The sequence below is a fragment of the Neophocaena asiaeorientalis genome, unplaced genomic scaffold (genome assembly GCF_003031525.2).
Source record: "Neophocaena asiaeorientalis asiaeorientalis breed wild unplaced genomic scaffold, Neophocaena_asiaeorientalis_V1.1 scaffold184, whole genome shotgun sequence".
Lineage (NCBI taxonomy): Eukaryota > Metazoa > Chordata > Mammalia > Artiodactyla > Phocoenidae > Neophocaena > Neophocaena asiaeorientalis.
In genome coordinates, this window is record NW_020185325.1 from 7,650,503 (window position 1) to 7,674,804 (window position 24,302).

The window sequence follows — 24,302 nt, forward strand, 5'->3', positions numbered from 1 at the left end:
TATTAACTGTAATTCAGAGCTTTTCTTAGTTAAATTTTCCTTTAAATTTTTTATTCTCACTGTTCTGTCTTCCTTGCAGGTACAAACAATCACTATTTCAGAAAGTTCTCAAGTAAGATATTTTACTTCAGACAGTCAAGATTATGTAATTGTTGCAAGTCAAAGTGATGATTCTGAATTAACTCAGGTTTGATTCTTTTAAAATGAATTTTTTTAATGCCATAATTGAAACACATCAAAGATGTAGTCTGTAGGTTTAGTATAAAAGAAAACCATAATTTGATTATGGTAATGTAGTAAAAAGAATATAGATATTGATTAGTCATAGTTAATTTTTAAATGATAGAGTTTTGAATATTATATTGTCTTCAAGAACCAGAGCAAGTATAATAATAAGCATGAACATTTAATTAGATTTTAATTGCATTGGAAAACATGGAGAAAAATCACACAACTGGATAGATGGTATCACTAAAAATTCATGATTAACATTGCCAGATAGACACACAGTTACTCCAGAAATCCCGTATTTCTCTAGTAAACTATATCACAGTGTCTTAATAATATTTATTTGATAATTTTTGTCACTCCTCAGATTCCCATACCTGCTTCTCATCTCTTCACTTTCAGCTCATGACTTTGTTGAAATGAAAGCTACCAGAAAGATTACTCATCTTCCCAACACCAAATTCAGAAACTGTCTTGAAAACCAGTCTTATTCCTGCCTCCTGTTACAATGGCAGAAGTGTTTCTTCTATATAAGACAGGCACCTAACATAGGCTCCCCTCTTGCCTTCATAAGGGTCAGTTATTCCCTCTAGTGCCACCGTAACTAGCATCTCTCTCTCTCTGTAGGATTATTACAGTCAGCATAAATGCAGGATTTCCAAGCTTAAAAAGTGATTTCTCTTCTGATCTTATCTCCCTTTTCTTCCTGCTTCATTTCTTTTATCCCCTCTATATTGATACCTTGAAAGAATTTTCTACTTGCTTTGCAAACTTCTTCATGGTCACCAGTGACAGCTGGGTTGCAAATACAGTGGGTATTTTTTTCTGTCATTATTTTGCATTGCTTCCCATCTGCACTTGACAGTCACCTCATCCTCAAATTTAAACCATCTCTTCTCTTGATTTTTGAACTACCACACAGATTTTCATTCTTTCTTTCTGTGTCTCCTTCTCAGTCTCCAATGCCACTTCTCCCTTTTCTGAACTTAGATATCTTGAAGTTTTTCAGGTTCAGTTTTGGTTCACATTTCTTTTTTCTTTCTCTTCACTCACTCTGAGTACTTTTATCAGTCCTATGGCTTTAAATATCAACTATAGGGTGTCTTCCAAATTTATCAGTAGCCTTTCCTGTGTACTCTAGATTTTGTGTCTAACTACCTGTTGGCATGTACACATAAATATGTTCTAGGTATCTAAGATTTAACATATCTCAAATTAAACTGTAGATTTTCTCTATGAAACTCGTTTCAGGTGTTTGCTTTCATCTCGGGAAATAGTAACCTCATAAATGCAGTTGCTTGAGATAGAGTGCTGGGTTGTATCTTTTTAAAAAAATATTTATTTATTTATGTTTGGCTGCGTTGGGTCTTTGTTGCTGCGCGCGGGCTTTCTCTAGTTGAGGTGAACCAGGGCTACTCTTTGTTGTGGTGCACGGGCTTCTCATTGCAGTGGCTTCTCTTGTTGTGGAGCACAGGCTATGGCGTGCAGGCTTCAGTAGTTGCAGCACGTGCACTCAGTAGTTGTGGCTCGCGGGCTCTAGGGCACAGGCTCAGTAGTTGCGGTGCACGGGCTTAGTTGCTCCACGGCATGTGGGATCTTCCCGGACTAGGGATCGAACCCATGTCCCCTGTATTGGCAGGAGGATTCTTAACCACTGTGCCACCAGGGAAGTCCATATCTTTCTTGATTTCTGCTGATTATTCATTCCCATCTAATTTATTATTAAGTGTTTTTGATTATATCTCCTGATACTATTTTGAGTACAGATGTTTCTTTCCATCTCTGCTTCTTCTTCCCTAATCTAGGTCCCCATCACTTCTCACCGTGCTAGTAGAATAGTCTCCTAGCTGGTCTCCAAAATTCTCTGATCTCCTCAGATCCATGTTTCAAGTAGCTGGAGTAGTCTTTTAAAAATATTAATTCATGTTGCTCCTCATTTTGAAATTATTCAATGATTTCCAATTATGTTTGGAATAACTTCTAAATTATTTAATATGGACTGTAAATAGGATAACCATATGTCCTTATTTGCCCACCACCCTGCTGGGTTGTGCCTGTTGTCCTACAATGATTAAGACTGTCTCTTTCACTCTCTAAAGCATCCCTGTGTTAAATTATATGGGCACCTTAACAAAAGGTACCTCTCCAGTATTATCTTCATTCCCCCAGTGCTGTCAACTGCATTCTAGCTGTACCGGTCTTCATTCAGGTTATGACAAACTTCTTCTGCATTAGAAACTTTGTCATGTCATTCTTTCTAATTTTATTTCCTAGGACATTCATAATTCTCTATCATACCTTCCTAATTGCTGAGTACTTGTCTCAGTTTAGTAGTCATACATTTATTTAATGATTGATGTATTTATTGTTTGCCTTTCCATAGTAGTTAATAAGATCCATAAAGGAAGAAGTGATTCTGTCCCTTACTTCTTGCATAATGCTTGGCTTATATAAGATTCCCAGTTTTTACTGAATAAATATAATTCTTTGTGAAATTGACCGGATGGCATAAGAAATCAGGTAGATTCAGGGTTTTCTTTCAGTTTAAAATACATGAACACTCACCTGAAACCTTGTATGCAGTGCCACCTTCAGGACTAAAAAGTTTAGGTGTTTTTCTTTATATTCTATTGCTTGAGCAGTGGGTAATGATAATACAGCTTTAGAAAGTTTCTTATCTCACTCTGAATTTTTCATATTTAAATAAATTTTCTCCTATTTTTGGCTTCCCCTTCTCTTGCTGTCACCCACCCCTGCCCAGATGTATATTTGAAATTGATTTATTTTCAAATAACTTCTCTTTCGTTCTCTGTGTGTGTCCTCAGGCACACACACATACACACACAGATAAAAAGAGGGAGAGAGCAATGAGAGAGGATCAGTTTTGATATTTTCTCATTTATGAAAGTATCTTCCTAACTAAGTTAAGGGGTCTAGGAGAGTAAACGTGATATTGGCTAAATTCTCACAAGTGCTGAATTCCTAGTCATGAGTGTTTTGTGTCTGATCATTCCCTGCAGGTCTTCAGATGGAACGGAGGAAGCTTTGTGTTGCATCAGACACTCCGTGTCCGAGGTGTGCTGAGCATGGCCTCATTCACCAGAGGAGGTGCTATGTTCTTAGCCATTTCCCAGGCTAATGCCAGGTCAAACTCCCTTTTACTCAGGTGGTCTGGAAATGAGTTTATTAACTTTCAAGAAGTTCCCATCAGTGGAACAACACAAGTTGAAGCCTTGACTTCAGGTGATGATATTTACTTAATTTTTGCCAAAACTGTTTTTCCAGGTAAGACGATTTAGTGTTTGCAATGCATACATAGTTGTTATCGAAATTATCTTCCATTCATTTTATGTTCATATGAAAATGCTCTTGTAATAATTTTTTAGCTAATCCATAGTATGTTTCTTGATGGATCTAAGTATTGATTGTCAGCTAACAGATGGATTTTGGGAAAAAAGAAAAACATTTTAAGTGTTGTGTCCATAACCTGTGGGTGTTCTAAACCACTACTTTAAAGATATTAAAATAAAATTGGGGATGGGTGGGTAAAGTAGAAAGAATTATGAAGATTTTACACCCAAGGTACAAACAGGTAACTTTTTATATGGCTGTACTTGGGATGCCATGGATAATCTGCAGTGGTAATAAATAGTGCCAAGCAACATTCAATAAGACCATTTAAAAATGTTCTCTGAATACAAATATGCTTTTCTCTGCTTAGTAGGACTTTCATAGGTAAAATGTCAACATTCCTGAAAAATAAAACATTTGTTACTATTTTTTTGATATCAGATCATGATTAATGGTTAAACCATGTATCAATATATACTTCATGTGGTAAATGCAAGAAGACTTTTAAAGTGTTTCCTACTAAATTGTATTTTTGTTTAATTGAATGAATTCTGAGAAATGTCGTAAATTTGTTTCTTTAATAAAGTTTAATATTTTTATTATAGTTTTATTGTGTAATTTTGTCATTTTTTTCTGTAACTTTTGCCTTCAGATTTGCCTTTTATTCTGTTATTGTAGGAGATCAGAATTCAATTGAAATTTTCATCTGGGAGGGAGGACAATCTTCTTTCAGATATTTTCAATCCCTGGATTTTGCTACTGTTAATAAGATCCACTTCTTCACACCAGCCTCAGGAATAGGTAAGGACATTTTTAAAAAAATTTTTTATTTATTTATTTTTAGTTGCATTGGGTCTTTGTTGCTGTGCCCGGGCTTTCTCTAGTTGCGGCGAGTGGGGGCTACTCTTCGTTGCAATGTGCAGGCTTCTCATTGCGGTGGCTTCTCTTGTTGTGGGGCACGGGTTCTAGGCGTGTGGGCTTCAGTAGTTGTGGCTCGTGGGCTCTAGAGCGCAGGCTTGGTAGTTGTGGTGCACGGGCTCAGTGGCTCCGCGGCATGTGGGATCTTCCCGGACCAGGGCTCAACCCCGTGTTCCCTGCATTGGCAGGCAGATTCTTAACCTCTGCGCCACAAGGGAAGCCCCCATACGTTTTAATTTTAAAAACAAAACCTTTTGTAAGTAGGGTTTTCATTGCTTTTTTGTTTTTGCAGATCTCTTTAATGTCTGGTTTAATAGTTCGATTCTCATGTTTGCACCTTTTTCAGCCTTTTTCAATAATAGCAGTCATCTGGCCTCTGGAAGATCCCACTGTGCACTCATGAGAGAATGAGAGTGAAGTAGACAAACCGCATCTTAGTATTATTAGGGAAACAGTTTTGACCTCACAGAACCTCTTGGAGGGTCTCAAGGACTCTTAAAGGTCCTTGAACTCACTCTGAGCATTACTGAGGTAGAGAAATCCTTGAAGGCATTTCAAAGGCAGGTGATGATCCAAGGCGTGTTTTTCAACTCCACCTAGCTTCAGTGTGTAGAACATGCTGGGTGCAGTTTGCAGCTGTCCGGGCAAGAGTAGTGGAGAAGGCTTTTTGTGTGGTTAGAGGTGAGGGACTAAAATCAGGAGGACATTAGTAAGAGGACATGTTGATGCATGGGGGTAGTTCAATTCACAAAAGTTAAAAATCTACAGAGGAAATGATGTTGAGAAGAGTAGAGGATTTCGCACAAATACAGGAATCTATTCTTGGGTTTTTCTCTTAGGTGCCGCACTGCTGCTTTCTCTATCAGGTGTTACATACTTTAGGCACTGTCACCTTCAGTCATCTCAACTGCTGATCAGGACTCAGAGATTATTTACCTCATTTTTCATGGTAGATTGTTTATCTCATTGTACTTTGCTTCCATGTGTCCTACTCCCCCCCTCCTTAGCCCTGCGTCCTCCCAGATGTTCATGCCACGTGCTCCCCTCGCTCTGGACTCTTACATCATTTTCCAGCCTCCACCCCAGGTTTACTCTGCTGACAGTCCTGCGTCTGTCTCTGCTCTGCTCTGCTCATCCTCTTCTTAACTAACTTCCCTTTACATTGTCAGCCTCTGACAGGCCATATAAACCTGTGATGTTACCCTGTGATTTCCAACTCTGTGACTTTCTTATCATTCACTCAACAATTGATTTACTGAATAAATTATGTATCCTTCATCATGTATTTGTTTAGCTTTTGTTTACTTGTCCTTTAATTTTGTGCCTTTATCATTTTTGCTTTCCTTATACCTCAAGTTTTCAAGTGGACTAACTACATCTACTTGAGTCACTTATTATGATTCAAAATAGTTGCTTAATGAATGTTTTTAAGGATGAAGAGTGCTGCCTGAATGGGCCATTAATTGAAGTTATAGAATTCTCTTTAAAGGCTTAAAAAAATAGAATAGGCACTCTTTCTAAAAGAATTTGTGAAAAATTCTGCCAGAGGCTTGTTCCCTTTATTTCTTTTGTTTCTGTGACTTGAGGATGTAGAAATATGAAAAGATTATAGGTAATTATTTAGAATGGCTTATTATAGATGTCCTGAAAGCTGAAATTATGCATTAAATAATATTCAAGGACTTTCTTATTTTGAATGTGTCAAATATTTTATTAAATGTATTAGATTAGAGCCATGACTGTGAGGCTTACATATTTATTCTGGTTAATGGCTTGACAGAGATTATTGGGTAATGACTGAATTCTTTAAATGGCAGAGGAAGAATGAATATGACAGAGACTGCAAAGACATATAAACCTACCTTCCCCTTCTCCCTTTTCTCCTTCATTATTTAATAGATATTTCTTAGTGCCAGTTATGTGCCCAGCATAGTGGTAGACCCCAAGGAAAAAAGGGTAAGGAAAATCAGGTATAGCCCTTGCCCTGAAGAAGTCCAACATCTAATAGGGAAGAAGGCCATTATATATAATCACACAAGTAAGTTTTTAGGTACAAACAGATAACTGCTATGAAAGAATAAAGTACTTGCATAACACGAAATGGAGGGGAGATGAATGACCTGGTCTGAGGGATGCCCAGAAAGCTTTCTTAAGGAAAAAACATTTAATTGTGGACTATAGGATGAGTAGGAGTTAATGAGGCAAAGACTTGAGCATGAGGCAGCCTCTAGGCAAAAGGAGCAGCAGGGGTAAAGAGGTCAGAGTGTGGAAAGGACCAGGAAGAGGCCAGTGTGGCAGTGAGGGGAGAGTGGTCCAGGGTATAACTGAAGATGTAATCAGATAGGCCAGATAGGGACTTAAAGGGCTATTGTCTTTATCCTGTAAGTATTAGGGTGCCTTTTATGAGAACATAATGAGGAGATGGAAGATAGAAAGAAGGGTTCAGAGAGAGAAAGAGAGAGGGAGACAGACACAGAGAGACAGATATTGTGTGTGAGAGTGAGTGAGTGTTTATGTGTGTGTGTGTGTGTGTGTGTGTGTGTGTTTTAAAAATGGATTGTAGGGCTTCCCTGGTGGCACAGTGGTTGAGAGTCTGCCTGCCAATGCAGGGGACATGGGTTCATGCCCCAGTCCGGGAAGATCCCACATGCCATGGAGCGGCTGGGCCTGTGAGCCGTGGCCGCTGAGCCTGCGCGTCCGGAGCCTGTGCTCTGCAAAGGGAGAGGCCACAACAGTGAGAGGCCCGTGTACCGCAAAGAAAAAAGAAAAAATGGAATGTTGACTGCCAATAGGAGAAAAGCTTAGAGGCTGGTAAGAGAAAATGTCTGTAGACAAGCTGGAGGCTCTTAGCACAATTCAGACTGAAGATCTTGAATGCTGGAGCTTAGAAAGTGGTAGGTGATACAGGTGCAAAATCAGAGAAGTAGATTAATTCAGAAGCTGTCTCTCAGGTAAAATCCTGGGAGTTGATGATAGATTGCATATGGGGGTAGGTAAGAGTGAATATCAAGGATAAGCCCTAATTTCTGCAACTAATGGATGAGTGGTAGTCCCTTAACTATTATGGTGATCACGGGGAGGAAACCAGGCTTTTGGGAGCAGAGATAATGAGTTTTGTTGGGATAATTTGAAATGCCTTTGAGTCTTGATATTTAGATACCAATAAGTGTTACTGGTTGGAGCTTAGAAGAGAAGCCTAGACCACAGCTACACATTTTATACGTACAGAGGGTCATTTTACTACAGACAGGTGAAATTGTCTAGAAAGAGACTGTGTAGTATGTATGAGAGAAGGGGGCCTTGAACCAAGTTCTGCTGAATTCTACTTTTTAAAGAGAATATATGATAAAGGAGTCAGGAAAAATGGAATCTATAGCTAACACATGCTGAATGTTTATTATGTCCAAGGTCCTATTCTAGTCCTTTACTTTATCTCATTTAATCCTCAAAGCTCTGTATGCTGCTGGAAAAATTCACCCCTCCCTCCCTAGTCCCTGAGCACTCTCAGTTTCATCAAAACGATTACCTCTGGAAATCATGGCCTTTGGAGATTATTTGTATTAATTCATCACTCTCTTCATCCCTGTTTGATCATCCTAAGAAGACCAGGCCCCCTGGGGATAAAGAGACTGTCTTCCCCATGTGGTCTATGCATGCTGTAGACCATATGAGCCCTAACTGCCAGACCAGATGCTCAACTCACACCTCCCCCAACTCCCCTTCCGTAATGCCCTGTGTATTGTATCTCAGACGTTTGTCAGAATCTTCCCTTCATCTCAATGCTCTGGAGCTCAGCACTCTCCGGAGGACACTGCTTCTCATGCAGCCCTCTCTGGCTGCTCTGTCTCTTACTGGTTCCTTTTATATTCCCAGATCTCTAAATGTTAGGAATGCTCGCTTTTTCATTTAGTCATGGAACTTTTCTTTGTCTACACTTACTTTTTAAATAATATTATCCAGTTTCCTTCCTTTGGGATATTTTTTCTTTTCTTTTCTTTTCTTTTTAAATAGTTTTGCTGTATGGAAGAGAATTCTGTAATCAGTACTAGTTAAAAATCCTGTTCCCCAGAGTAGATAGAGATTTAGGGAGTTTTTCCCCCCCCTTATAAATTCCCTGTCTAATATTATCTTGAACAAATATGAATGTCTGTTTTCTGAGAAAGTACTCTCTGCATACATATATGTAGATTTGAGCCCCTACAGGTCCTGCTCTGAATGTCTGATTATCTATTTGCTGCCTTGTCATTCTGATCAGATTGCGAGGAATTGAATAGGGTATATCTCTAAGGGTTAAGATAAATAATCAGTGATGTTCAGAACACTTTAGTTTATGATTTTGGTTAGACTATAGCATCACTTAAACTTGAGAGATGTGATTAGTCTGAGGAATTTGCTCTTTACTGAATGTATATAACTTTATAAAACTTTGTGAAAAATGTTTGATCAGTTTTAAAATGAAAGTTTATTAATAACAATCTTTTTTGATCTTTATTATGTAATATTTACTAAACTGAAATAGTACTTAAATTAATTACCATAAGTAAACATTATCAATAGTTTTTGATATTTAAGAGTAAGGATATGGGATTTTCCATTTCAACCTATTGGCTAAAATTTTAGAAGAGTCTCATGGTTTCTGGTTCTACATGTTATTTTAATGCCCAGTAAAACTTATTTGATATCTTCAGATTCCAGTGTGTTTTTCCAAGTACTGGAATTTGTACATTTCTGCATGATTTCCTACTTTTCTTCCCAGTTTTAAGTCTGAAGATTGCTTAATGGTATACACAGAGTAGTAAGCCCCCTTCCCCTCCTAATTTCTGCAGATGTAAATACATGCCATTGCTTTGAACTATTAAGAGCATGCTTTCCTACTAACATTTCAGAAAGCATTGGCAGAATATACTCTAAGATCACAAATTTGTTAATATCCTTTGGACACCTTTAAGAATTTATCAGGTGGAAATAAATAAAATGATGAATGCTGTCTCTAATTAATATTCACAAGTTAAATAGAATACAACAATAAACATCCAATGTAGGGGAATAATTAAATATATTTTAAAAATCAACTGTAGATTAGTATCTGTATATTAAAATTATAAATCTGAATGCTGTATAGCAAAATATAAAGCTATATATATGTATAAAATGTATACTATAAATATAACATTAAGCTTTTTAGTTAAGATTTTTTGTATTTAGACTGTGTCGATTATGAATTCATATGAATGGTGACTGGAAAGGAAAATATAAAAATGAAACATTTAGTGGTGGGATTGAGTCTTTTTCACTTTAAAAATATCCTACCATGCTATCCAATAAATAAATATTAAGATGAATACAAAAGAGTTCAAAATTCATTTCGGTTTTATCATCCAGTGATTTTTTTTTTTTATTAAGTGGATTGTGGGTACACTGTCAGGCTGACTTGTACCTTCCACAGTATTTAAAAATTATTATTTATATCTAGTTATTTCAGAAATGGAATCATATTTAGTTACTGCAGCAATCAAAATGGAACTTTGAGAGGTGGGAGGGTTTTGCTGTGGGGAGCTGGTGAGGTGACATTCACTTTTCATTCTCGCTGCCTTTTCTTTCCTTCCTCTAGTCCACATACTTCTTGTTGGCCAAGCTGTGTCTGCTCTTTACTGCTGGAATTCAGAGCTGAATCAATTCTCTTTTATTCTGGAAGCACCATCTGCTCATGATGCAGCCTCTGTTACAGTAAAGTCCCTTAATTCAAGCAAGCATTTAATTGCTCTTGCGGGAGCCATCCACTCACACACATATGAACTGGCCTATGTCTCGAGCCAGTCTGACTTCATTCCTAGGTAGGTTCAACATTTTATGCTGAATGTCTTTGTCTCACCATAATTTTATATGGTACCTAACTTCTGAGTCTTTATCTAGTGATGGAAGCATATACAAAATACAAGAACTATTAATAAGCCAGAAGTTTGGTTATTATCCATATTTCTAATATCTATTCTACCAAGTTAATTAGTGATATATGAACATTTTGGATTAAAATTTTACTTATGAAATGTGATTTCTGTAAACTTTTAATAGTAATCAGTATTATGAGAATTTTATGATTAATCTACCATTTATATGTCTTTAATTTGTTGTAGTTGACTTATTTTATATATACTTCTTATGCTAGTTCAGGTGAATTGATATTTGAGCCTGGAGATAAAGAAGCTATAATAGCGGTAAATATCCTTGATGATACAGTTCCAGAGGAAGATGAATACTTCAGAGTTCAGCTTAAAAATCCCAAAGGAGGAGCAGAGATTGGTATTAATGGTTATGTAAAAATAACTATTCTGTCTAATGATGATGCCTATGGAGTGGTTGGATTTGCTCAGGTAAAGATTCCACACTTGGACGTCAAATGATTTATTCATTGTATTTATTTATTAGCTGCTATCAACACTCAGTGAGTGTCTTAAGCCTCTCTTCTCTTCCTTTCCCTGCTTCATTCCGAACTCTGCATTATAAGGTGAATTCTACTGATGATTGAAATTTACAGACTTGCACAATGGACCCTTGAATCAACTTGTCTTAAACTTTTTTTTGGTACTGATTCCTTTCCTAAGATTGAATTTGAAATGTTACCAGTTGGCCTTGGTCCAGGAGTTTGGCTCTGCTCTTATCCTTGTTTCCAGAGGGTAATGGTGAAGCAGATTCCAAATACACACTATACACTGTGTCTTGTCACGCACATCACCTACAAATATATTACTGTCCTTTTACGCCTTTGTTACTTCTGTGTATTAAGAGAAAGAGAGAGAAAGACGTTTGTAACTGTATGTGCATTGTACACATGGAGATGCTTTCTCCTGAGGAAAGAGAGCTATCCAGTTATTCCAGTTTGACTTCCATACCCAGACTTCATATTCCTTTACCAATGAGCAAAAGGACAAACCTTCATAATTGCATCATTTAGTCCTATTTGCAAAATGTATCACGATTTCTTAGTTAGAGTTACAGCTGCAGGTATCTTGTGTTTTTCTCTGAAATATTCTGCAAATAAGGAAAGCTGAACTGAAACTGACTTAAAACACCTAGGGCGTGTCCACAGAGAAGGTGGGCTTGGGGTTGACTGGATACTCTGCTGTGTCACTATGGCTCAGATTCTTTTCATCTGTGTATTTTGCCAGCAAAAAGCTAACCTTTCGTTTTGTTGTTTGAAAGCTGATGCTATCATTAGGGCTACTGCTTTCTTGTTCATGTCCATTTGCAGAGAGAGAGATGCTTTATGTGGCTCTCTGTGTAAGGAAGAAGTTTCCCAAAAGCCTCTTCTTATGTCTCATTGGCCAGAACTGGGTAACAGGCCCACTTACTCAGTCATTTATTCATTCATGTAGCAGGTATTTAATAAATACCTTCCATGTACCAGATGCTGTTTCAGATACTAGAGATATGTTAGAAAATAAAACAGTAAAAATCTCCATCCTCCTGGTCCTTAAATTCTAGAGAGGACAAGGGGAGACAGACAATAAGCAAAGACAAAAGAAACATCTGTACCATAGCTGATGTTAATAAGTGCCATGGAGAAACATTAGACAGGGAAGGCAGATCGTGAGTGAGGGAAGAGGTGGAGGTTGTATGCTGGGAAATCAAAAAAATCAGGGAGGGCTGCGCTGAGCAAGTGACATAGGGCAAAGGCCTGGAGGAGATGAGGGAGAGAGTTTTGTGCTTATCTCAGGGGAGAACATTCAAGGCAGGGGCACCCATCAGCAAGGGCAGAGGCCCGGACGTGAAGCCTTGCTCCTCCAGTACAGCAAGAAGGCCACTGTGGCTGAAGCCAGTTACTAGGGGAGATGAAGTGCCAGGGCCCTGTGTCGGGGTCCCCACCAGCACCCACAGTTGTGACGACTTGCTAGGAGGACTCACAGGATCAACATTTAGTCTTTCTCATGTCTCTGATTTATTGGAGTGAAAGGTTACAAAGCACAATCAGCCAAGGGAAAAGGCTTATGGGTGAACTCCAGAGGAAACCAGGTGCCTTCTCTCCCAGTGGAGTCACACAGGACGCACTTAAATTCCCCCAGTGTCAAGTTGAGTTGTGATAACGCATGTGAGTGTTGCTGACCAAGGAAGCTTATTAGAGACTCAGTGCTCAAGGTTTTAACTGGGGGCTGATCACATAGGCACCCTGTACCTGGCATAGAACAAAATTCCAGAGTCCCAGAAAGAAACAGACTATTTAGTATCAACCACATTGTGTGTACAAACAGTTCAGGCACAAGAAGCTGGTTATCAGTTCTGTGGGTGGTGAGAACCCTCCCGATATCCAGGTTCCCAGACATCAGCCAAGAAGGAACCCCGTAGGCCTTTTGAAGGATAGCGGTCAGGCCTGCTACCTTAACTCTTTCCTGCACGAGCCCCTTAGTGTTTTCATGAATTTGGCCTCTGAGGGAAACTGGGAGCTTTTGGAGGATTGGGGTAAAAGAGAAATTTGATCCAACTAGCACTTTTTTTTTTTTTTTGTGGTTCACGGGCCTCTCACTGCTGTGGCCTCTCCCGTTGCAGAGCACAGGCTCTGGACGCGCAGGCTCAGCGGCCATGGCTCACGGGCCCAGCCGCTCCGTGGCATGTGGGATCTTCCCGGATCGGGGCACGAACCCGTGTCCCCTGCATCGGCAGGTGGACTCTCAACCACTGCACCACCAGGGAAGCCCCCAACTTGCACTTTTAAAGGACATTCTCTTCATAGAATTGAGACTAGATTGTAAGTGGGCAAGGACAGAAATAGACTAGGAGGCTATTGCAGTTAATTCAGCAGCAAATGATAGAGCTATGGGGAGCAGGAGTGTGCCTTTCACCAAGACACAACCACTGTAAGAGAAGCAGTTTGGGGGGATAAGATTGGACTTACTAATACCCTGAGTCAATTCCTTGCAAGGATCGTAGGGTCACCCTGTTACCCGCTCTGTCCCATCTCTGGAGCCAAAGGCAGGTCAGCTTCCTCTGAGGCACCTCTGCCCAATAGAAATATAATATGAGCCCCTGGGTAATTCTGAGTTTTCTAGAAGCCCCATTAAAAAAGTAAAAAGAAACAGGTGAAGTCAGTTTTCATGTTATATTTCATTTAACCCTATCTATTTGAAATATTATTGTTTCAACATGTAATCAACGTAAAATTACTTATGAAATATTTCACATCCTTTTTTTCCCCATATTTTGTCTTCAAATCCAGTATGCATTTTTACACTTAAAGACTAGTCACATATCAAGTGCTCAGTAGCCACATGTGGCCAGGAGCTGCTGTGTAGGACAGAGTAGCTCTAAGATGTGAGCTGCGCGGGTAGGGTTAAAAAGAAAGCAGACAACTTCTTTCCCCACCAGGTATTCACATGACTTGTTTCCTCACTTTGTTTCCTCTCTGCTGAAATGCCATCTTACAGAAAGGCCTTTTCTTGCTGAACATTGTGACTCCCACCATCATTCTTTATTACACCTTAATCTTCCTTATGGCACTTAACAATGGCCTGATTGGTCTATTGCCAGTTTCTTTTTTTTACTAGAATTAAAGACTATGAGAGCTGGCATACTGATTTCTTCACAGCTTTCCCTGAACCACACAAGTGCCTGGCACTCTGTAGGTGCTTCCTGTGAGCCTGTCATTATGCAGGGGAGGAAACAGAAGACTCACGGGGCCTTCTCAGGATCTCATACAACTATGGAGGGCAGAGCTGGGGCTCCTGGGGCCGAACCCAAATGCTCTGCAGCTCAGCTTCATCTTCTCACCGGAAGCTGTGCTGCAGATGGGGAGTACATTCTGTTCCTCAACTATTTAAGCATAGATCGTGCTTTATGAAGCCTGTTTCACAATTGTTCTAGAGACACGAAGTCACCGTGACCTGATCCTTGCCAATAGATACAGTATCCTAGGTTTCTTCAATCCGTTCAGGAAAATTCCTCAATACAGGCCTCTCGTGTCTGGACAGCCTGGTTCCAAGATGAGACTTAGTAGATGTTGAGAATTTCTTGAATATCTTCTGGCTGTATTAATCCTCATTTTACTAATCCTTGTTAACAGATGGCATGAAGCCTGAGAGAGGCTTCTCTTTTTAAAAAGCATTTTCTTTCTTTCTTTTTTTAAAGCCATTGTCTTTTGTGAGCAAATTATATGCATATTTTAAAATCAAAGCATTTTCTGTAGGAATGTGTGATTGCCTTGAGCAAGATTTTACTACTATGTAACATCTGTAGCGATGTGTTAAAATGCTGTGTAAAACGCTATAGGATTGGATATCTACTCAAGTTAGCATTCTAACTGGAAGCTTACATAAGCTTAAATGAAATTTCTTAATTTTATTTAAGAAATTAATGGGGGAGTCTTTTTTTTTAGATTAAGTAAAAGTAAGTAAAAAGACGAGAACAATCTTACTGGAAAGATTTTTAAAAATCTTTATACTCTGTGTTCTTGCTGTATTGCCTATGGAGAAACAAAAGTTATTGTAAGAAGAGAGTTTTTGGAGTATTAATTTTGAGGAAGCATTCATTAAATGGCTGGCAAGAGAAGTCACAGGCCTTGGGCAAAGAATGTTATAGTCACACAGAGGCAGCAATCAGTTTGGAACAAAGGAAAGAGGCTCAGAAGTATAGGTGAGAAGAAGAGAGTAAGGGATTCTAACATGAGGGAAAAGGATCGTTCTGGCAGGAAAAACAGCTGTAAAGACCATGAGCTAAGAACGAAACATCATCCATGGAAACATCACAGCCTATAGAAACGTTTCAGAGGATATGAATTTAAGGATAAGAGACTTTTGTAAATGATCAGAAAGAGCTCACTGCTTCTCATGATGTCATTACATTTGGATGGGTCTTTGGGGACCACATAGACCAAACACTTATTTTACAAACAGGAAACAAAGACCTAGAAGGATTGCCAGAGCTTAACATAGGGGAGGAAGAAGATTTCTCTGTTCTCCTGACTCTCTCTATGACACTTCTGTTGTATAAGCTATTTACATGCTATGTATACTCCTTTTAAAAGTGTGTATGCTTTCTGAGTATAAAAATAATATGTTTATTGAAGAAAATTTGAAAAATATAGAACCTGGAAAAAAATCCAATAAAAATTAACCTTTTCATTTACTTTAACTTAGTCTTTTACTTATTCAGACATGCATGTTTTAAAGTAAAAATCATGGTCATCCTATATTACTGTTTTTTAAATATTGTTTTTTACATAATATGTCATGTTGCTTGGTACTGTGAAGTTTGCAAATTCATAATAGCATGACCTAAAAGTCTGCCTAGATGATTTCAAATAACCCCTTATGACTTCCTGTGTATTTTTCAGAATTCATTATATAAACAGGTGGAGGAAGTGGAGCAAGATAGCCTAGTAACCTTGAACGTTGAACGCTTAAAAGGAACATATGGTCGTATAACTGTAGCGTGGGAAGCTGACAGAAGTATTAATGATATATTTCCTACCTCAGGAGTGGTATGTAATTTACAAAATTATAGGAGAGTCACTTTTAAATTATGGTTACTATTGATGCATGGGACCAAACCCTGCCTTGTGGGTGAAGTGTTTGAGTTTGACCGTGTCAGCATTGGATTCCTCCTAATCACCATGGAGAGGGATACAAGTTAAGGTTAGTTTTATTGTGAATCTCCTTTTTTCCCTATAATACCAAAATTATCTGTAAAAACATCATCCCTTTTGAGATTCAATACACTGGTTGGCCAGATTATGGATGTATTACACTGTCAGAAAGATAAAATTAATCCAGCTGGGGCTGGAAATGTGGTTTTGAGATTTGGGTAGAATAGAAGCAGTAAATCGGGAACAAGTCCAGTGAAATAACAGGAAGTATGGAAAAGTAGACCAGAGTTGCTGAGTGATGTAGGTTGAGTTTCCTATAAATAGACTCTGAGATTGAGAGTTGTGGGCCAAAAGTTCATTGGGAAGAGCACGTATAAGGAAGTGAGGAAGGCAATCATGAGCAGAGGGAGAAGTTGATCCACAGACAGTTGTCCCTGAGGTGGAGTTTATGAGGGAGTTTTGGAGCTGAGCTTGTCCTCTGGAGTTGTTTCCAGTTGGGGCGAGGGGATATAATGTTGCATCCTGTTTTAGCTGTCCTTGACCTCTGCTCATCTTTTGGTTGAGGCATAACCTGGGGTGAAGAATATTATGGCAAATTTTATTGTAGTGAATATTTACTTTATTCAAGCTACCAAAACTGCAAGTTGTATCTCTCAGGTTCTGTGTGTTCTGAATTATAATATGCTTTCCCAATTAATATTTCTTATATAAGCATGATTAAAATGATTTCTAATTTAAATACACAATAGTATCTTAGGTATGGACTGTATTTTTTAAAAATTTATGTATTTATTTTTTGGCTGTTTTGGGTCTTTGTTGCTGTGCATGGGCTTTCTCTAGTTGTGGCGAGCAGGGGCTACTCTTCGTTGCAGTGTGAGGGCTTCTCATTGTGGTGTCTCCTCTTGTTGCGGAGCATGGGCTCTAGGTGCGTGGGCCTCAGTAGTTGTGGCACACAGGCTCAGTAGTTGTGGCTCACGGGCTCTAGAGCGCAGGCTCAGTAGTTGTGGCACACGGGCTTAGTTGCTCTGTGGCATGTGGGATCTTCCCAGACCAGGGCTTGAACCCGTGTCCCCTGCATTGGCAGGCAGATTCTTAACCACTGCGCCACCGGGGAAGCCCTGGAGTGTATTTTGGAAGAGAATTATCTTATCCAAAGGTCAGTAAGTTCTGTAAAGGGCCAGATAGTAAATATTTTAGACATTGAGGGCTATATGTTCTCTTTCCCAGCTATCAGCTTTGCCCTTGTAGCACAAGGGCAGCGATAGACAGTATGTTATCAAATGACCTTTTCTGTTTTCCAATAAAGCTTAATTTATAAAAAATGGATTTGACCAAAGGGCAGTAGTTTTCTGACTCTTGATTTTATTAATAAAGCTCTTGAGTTTATATCCTGAAGTGCCTTCTTTAGGTAGAGAGATGAGTGTCAGCAAAATAGGCCTGTAATGCTAGTTTGAATTGTTGTAAATAGTATGTATCCCTATTACTAGAGAATAAAGTCTGAAATGGGGAAAAAAGGGAAATGACATTCAAGAAGCAGACAGAAGCCCTATCAGAAAGGATTCAGATGCTTTTTAGCAAATTTAGGTTTGACTCTTCAGACAGTGGAGACCCAGGAGGAGAGAGAGACTCTGATTTGTACCTCTGCCTATCTTTCTCTCTCTATTTCTATTTTGATTGATTCATTGTTAAATAATACATCTATTCAGAGTTTAGGTGAGGGAAGTGGAAGTAGCACTCCTAGCAAAAGTTTTGTAGAGAAAAATGTTTAAACTATATGCCACCTTCTTTTATGTTTTTAGGTTTTTATATATGGTATCCAGGGCTTAAATTTCCAGAAAGAGTATGTACTCAATATTTTATTAAGAAGGTAGGTTTCAGGATAGGACAGTTTGGCTACATGTTTTATTAGCTAAGTTTTAGTAGTGGTTTACTTTTTCTTTTTCCTAACAATCTTCTACTTCTCATGTGAAAGGCATTTGATTGATTTGTAGGATGATATTACGTTGCTTAAATATCTCATTATTTAAGATATGGTCGATATTAAAAGGTAATCTAACCTTTTGGTATTCTTACTGCACAGTGATAAGTAGAATATAAATAAAATCTTCTTTCTTTAAAATTTTAGATTTCATTTTCTGAAGGCCAGGCACTGTCTACAATTACTCTGACTGTTCTTGCTGATGACCTACCAGAGTTGTCAGAGATTGTGATTGTAACACTCATCCGTATTATCACAGAAGGGGTTGAGGACCCATCAAAAGGTGCTACTATTGATCAGAAAAGAAACAAGTCTGTGATAACCACTCTGCCCAATGACTCGCCCTATGGCTCGGTGGGCTGGCATGCTGAGTCTCTCTTCGTCAGAGTAGCAGAGCCTAAAGGTAAATCTTGTTAAATATTTTTCAGGTTCTAGTAAGTTTTATTGGATGACTTAATTCTAATATTTACTAGGGATGTAATTTTCTTTTTACATGATATTTTTCAGTTTGACAGGTCATACTCAATCCTTTTTTACTTTTTGTTTGTGTCTATTAAATTTTCTGATCCCGTCATTACACAGTGATATGGCTATATGAAATACTTTTACTTTTACTTTTTTTTTTTTTTTTTTTTTTGCGGTACACGGGCCTCTCACTGTTGTGGCCTCTCCCGTTGCGGAGCACAGGCTCTGGACACGCAGGCTCAGCGGCCATGGCTCACGGGCCCAACCGCTCCGTGGCATGTGGGATCTTCCCGGACTAGGACTCGAACCCATGTCCTCTGCATTGGCAGGCGGACTATCAACCACTGCGCCACCAGGGAAGCCCTACTTTTACTTTTTGAGACATTACTGTCATAATAGAAATAATAATATTTTAGTAAATCATTATAGTAGAAGTGTTTGGGTTTTATTTTACTTTCTCTTTTTCATTTTTGATATATCTGTTCTCTTTCCTCACTCAGATTTCTCTGCTATAGATTTTCAATAGTTATAGAAAACAATGAGTAGCACAGAGAAATGCATGTGGTACTCGAGGTGTTAATTATTAAACCCAAAGCAGTAATTAGAATAATATTTTTTCTGTGAAGCACAAGTGATCAGTGCCTCTTTTCCTGTTTCCTTTGAGCTTAGTGTTGACATCTTTGTCTAAATGACTATTCTTATCAACTGTAGAATAGATTTTTATAGATAAAGATCATTTGACTTATTTGAATAAAAGGTTATATATAATATATATGTATTAAGAATATGTAAAGACTCTAAAATTTTCAGATAGGAACATGGACATCTTTCAAGGACCTTTTATTTAAATAGTTGATGGGAAAAAATGACGTGTAATTATGCATCTAGGTCTTTATATATCTGTACATATCGGAATAGAAAGAGTAATCTTAAAACAAAATGATCTGTTCATTTATCCATTCAAGAGTCATTTTTGAAGCACCTAGTAAGTACCAGAAATTGTGCTATGTGTTCTGGAAACAAAGACAGGGTATTTGGTCATTAGAAATTCACAGACTGGTAGGGAAATTGACAAGCATTTTTTTCATTTATATAGCAAACTAAATTTTAAAAATCTAAGAAATGAAATAAAAAATACGTGCTGGGAAATACTTTGAGCTTTGTGATAGCCACCTTTACTGTAAGAACGAAATTGCTCTTCTTCTAATGATTAGTTATTAAATGATGGCTCTGTGTGCTTAATTTTTCATTTTCAAAGAATCTTCCTGGCATTTGTAATTAGCCCCTCTGCTCAACCAGCAGGTATGCACTTTCCTAAGATTTTCAGCAGTTTCTGTTAAAGTGCATGACACGTGCAACATAGGAGAGTGAATTAGAGTACCAGAAGTGAGGGTTTAGAACTGGGATGTAATGCTAACAGCGTGTGGTGATTCTCACCACAACTTTGGAGACAAGGTGGATAAAACACTAAATACTCCTTGGGAGTATACATTGTCTTTGTTTTACCTCTCTTTTTTACCGGTCTGAAAGGGGTAGTGCAGAACATTCTATCCTAAGTGCTTGGAATAGCATCAACAGCAAGTAGAAAAGCTTACTTACTTAAGGCATGTCTGTCTCACAGAGAACATCACCACTCTTCAGTTACAAATTGTTCGAAATAAAGGACTACTTGGAGACATAGCCATTCAGTTGGTAGCTAAACCCAATTTCTTACTGCACGTCAGTAATCAAGCCACTGAGAATGAAGATTATGTGCTACAAGAACCAATGATAATAATGAAAGAAAACATAAAAGGAACTTATGTCAAAGTTGCCATTTTGCCGGTGAGTCTAAGGCTGCAATGAATGTGATGTAAAATAAAGGAAAATACTCTTGAAGGTAAAATCTTTAAAAAGGGTGCCTTTTAAATATAAAGATACAAGTACTCTAATGCTCCCACCCACCCTAATATTTAATAATGAATGACTAATAACTGAAAGATAAAATAACAAGTGTATTAATTGTTTATATTTATTTGTGAACTGTAATATTGTTTGAATGAACTTTGCAACATTGAATCTGGATTGATTATGTGTCTGGTTGGATCCTCTATTCTGTTGCTTTGTTAGTTGTTTTCAACTAATGATTGAATAAATAAAATACCCAAGTCAATCTGGTTATTTTTATTATTGCTTTTACAAGACAGTGTTTTCATTCCATGATACAATCACTTGAATTAAGATTAGTCTTCAGATGGGGTTTAGATCTGGTTTTAGTGCTCTCAATCTCTTTCTCTCCTTCATCTAAAGAGAATGTGTATATACGTCTGTAGTGATGCCCAAGAAACTGAAATTTGTTAATAGTATTATCACTAATGTATAATTAAATATTGTATTTATATATTATAGTCCTACATATAATATTAATTATTATCATATCCTATTAAATGAATATAATATAATAACATTCGTGTTATTAATAGTGGTATTAGTAGTATTAGGTAATAGTGGCTTCTGGAGAGGACATTCTGGAAAGATGTAAGGGATGGGACAGAGCAGAGGTTTCCTTTCCTTTTCTCTAGGTATTCTTTCTATCTTTTGGAATTTTTTATTACCTATTGAAAAATAAGGTAACAATTTTTAAAAAGTTAATTAAAATATAGGCTTATAATTAGATTTACAAGTCCAGAGCTTTCACTTTTTAAGATGTATGTAGCATTTACCAGTTTCTCCAAAATTGAGGGGATGTTATATATGTAAAACATATTCAGTAGGATGTGGTCAAAATTGTAGGATAGATACTTGTAAAGAATTACTTTACTTGCTCATGAGTATGTGGCTTCCATTGAGACATCACCAATAAGCTTGAATATCCCCTAAGATTCTGAAGTTGTCACTGGGGATGTACTAAAATATAAAAAGGAATCTTTTGTTATATGTGTGGTAGAGCTGCCCGTGCCTGTGGACAGTCATTCTTTACTGAAAAAATATTGTATTTCCAATGCAAATCAAATATATTAAAAAAAAAAAAAAAACACCATCTCTCTCCCCTCCCCCTGTTCCTTACCCCCAGGATGATGTCCCCGAGCTGGAGGAACGGTTTATTGTCAACATCACTGAGGTGTACCTGGTGAACTCTGACTTCTCTGCAGGACAGCCAAGTGTGCGGAGGCCTGGGATGGAAATAGTTGAGATAATGATTGAAGAAAATGATGATCCCAGAGGAATTTTTAATTTTCATGTTACCAGAGTGAGAGGAACTTTCACACATTTATAGTAATAACAAAAGCTTGTATCTGACTTGGCCAGTATCATATATTTTCTGAAAAATAATTGACTTTTCCTGTAGGTATTAATGAATACCCATCTTGAAGTTTTTCTTATAGACTAATTCTTAGTTCTCTTTGAGCTGGAACAAAGGATTAAGCAAGTTTATTTACATTACATTTAAATGTAAGAGTTCTGAAGACCAAATATGCATACGTATAGTCAACTATTGATTTCTACTTTGAAGAGTGAAGTATAAGAACTAATAGTAGAAATAATAAGTTTAGAAAGTGATGACTTACATGAGTTACTTTTGTCTTGCATTTTAACTTATATTCTTTATTTAAAGGATGTTGGTGGAGTTATTACTGCGTATGAGGTACCTCCACCCCTGAACATTCTTCAAGTTGCTGTAGTCCGGCTGGCTGGAAGCTTTGGGGCAGTAACTGTTTATTGGAAAGCAACACTGGACAGTGCTGGCCTGGAAGACTTTAAGCCATCTCACGGGATTCTTGAATTTGCAGATAGACAAGTATGCTAGTTATAGACATATTAACATTTTTTGGTTGTACTTGAAACATTTTATAGGCATCCACCAAATGAATGTGCAGTAATGATTGCTGAATGTATTAAATTCTAAATTTCCATGTCAAGACAACAGAGGTATCGTTAGTTAATGTGTAATTTTTTAATGGACATGGGAAGAGAATATAAATAGGGAAGAGTCTTACCCTCTCTGAAATTCCCCACCTTACTCTATTTTAAATAGAAGTTATAAAATGATAATAACTGGCTTGGAAGTGCCTAAGAATGTATAAAATACTGCCTGATGAACTAGACTATTCCTATGAACTTTAGGTTCTTATATTCTATTTGTTTCTTAATGATTATAAATTTTTTTTAGGATTTGCAGAAGTATATGCATTTATTACTAAAGACATTTATTATTATGTACATTTATTATTACCCAAAGATTTTTTTACAATTAAAAAACACTAAAATGATAGAAAAGGAACAAAGTAGTTAAAACTGGAAAAAATTGAAAAACAGTATTCTAGATTTGGGCCAACCAATCTTAAAAATTACAAAATATTCCTTAAGAATTGTAAGCTTGTGAACTGGGCATTTTGCAATATGTAAGAATTTTTGATAAATTTTTAAATCAGTAAGTGGCAAAAGCATGTGAACAGCCATGAAAATGTTAGTAACTCCGAATAGCAGTATCTATTTACATGCAGCCTGATTTTGCCTGCACAGATTTGCACAGTGTGCATCAACTTATAGTTGCCGTTAGGGGGATAGTAAATACTGCTAAAAGATAAGCATACAGATCTAGATTTTCCTACACATAAAGGTCCTTTGTTAACATTTGAAATCGTGAGATTTTAATTTAAGACTTTAAAACATTTCCTACCAGAAGGAGGGGAAATGCAGATTTTCATGTTAAAAGTAGAAACAAATAAATTGATTTTTCATTGAAGTAACCTTCCAACTTTATATTATCAGGACTTTATTCTTTTCATGAAGTTAAAGTCCCATCACTTAGCAGCACCCTTAGGATCCTCATCATTCTTAAATTTAACATCCTGTAGGGAAAGTATTCTGTGTTCTACAGTACTGATTTGAGGTGCAGACATTTTGACAAGCTTATATTTTAGCATTTGATTTTGTTCAGGTTTCTCTTTCTCTGAATGTGACGTCCAGATTTCTCACTTTTCTCTGTTACTATATTAAAGGTGGATTTAGGTAGGAAAACTTCATTTTTTGATAAATGTCTGTGTCATTTCCCTTTGGGATATAGAAAATATTTTAAATATGGACATACAGCTGGGATATTTTTATGACTAATAGTGAAATCACAAGCTGGACCAAAGTTTTACTCATTTATAAGTTATAAAAACTTGTAACATAGATCCAGACAGATGAATGAACTCCTGATCACAGAGTTCTAAAAACATGAAATTTGGGTTTTCTTCCTGCCTTTTCCCCTACATTACAAGAACAGTAATTTGAAACTGAAGGGATTTATTCTAGTTACAGAAGACAGTAATAATTTATATGGTACCATTTTATATCAGGTCGTATTAATGCTAAGTATACTAAAATTTATGTTTGTGCAATGGTTATTAGAGCCTGCGTGACATTTTAAATATTTTTCTTCAAGAATAAGCCTTCATTGTTTTTTTGAATCTATAAATTATCCTATATTTTATTACATATATAATTTCCTCTATCTTGGAAACAGTAGACTGAAAAGTTTTGACTTTGAAATACTATAAATATGTGACTATTTTTTTTTTTTAATTTTTAAATTTTTATAGAAAATTTTTGGCCGCACTGCACGGCTTCTGGGATCTTGGTTCCCTGACCAAGGATTGAACCCAGGCCCTCGGCATTGAGAGCGCAGAGTCCTAACCACTGGGCCGCCAGGGAATTCCCTGACTTTAAAATAGTATTATGAACACCACAGGCAAAAATTCCTGCTTTTTTCTTTGGTACTATGTTTCTAAGTTTCAACTAAAATGTTAAAATATATGCGATCAA

At 37.3% G+C, this 24,302-nt stretch overlaps 1 protein-coding gene across 1 annotated transcript in view; it reads left to right on the plus strand.

The window, feature by feature from the left end:
• ADGRV1 (adhesion G protein-coupled receptor V1) overlaps positions 1-24,302 on the plus strand; it is a 510,622-nt gene that overhangs the window by 119,325 nt on the left and 366,995 nt on the right. Inside the window, exons 49-58 of the mRNA XM_024734350.1 lie at positions 80-187; positions 3,249-3,513; positions 4,258-4,380; positions 10,109-10,331; positions 10,664-10,868; positions 15,818-15,964; positions 18,195-18,450; positions 20,134-20,336; positions 21,565-21,741; positions 22,108-22,290. Of these exons, the coding sequence (XP_024590118.1) occupies positions 80-187; positions 3,249-3,513; positions 4,258-4,380; positions 10,109-10,331; positions 10,664-10,868; positions 15,818-15,964; positions 18,195-18,450; positions 20,134-20,336; positions 21,565-21,741; positions 22,108-22,290 (1,890 nt within the window). The remainder of the gene's footprint in view (positions 1-79; positions 188-3,248; positions 3,514-4,257; positions 4,381-10,108; positions 10,332-10,663; positions 10,869-15,817; positions 15,965-18,194; positions 18,451-20,133; positions 20,337-21,564; positions 21,742-22,107; positions 22,291-24,302) is intronic.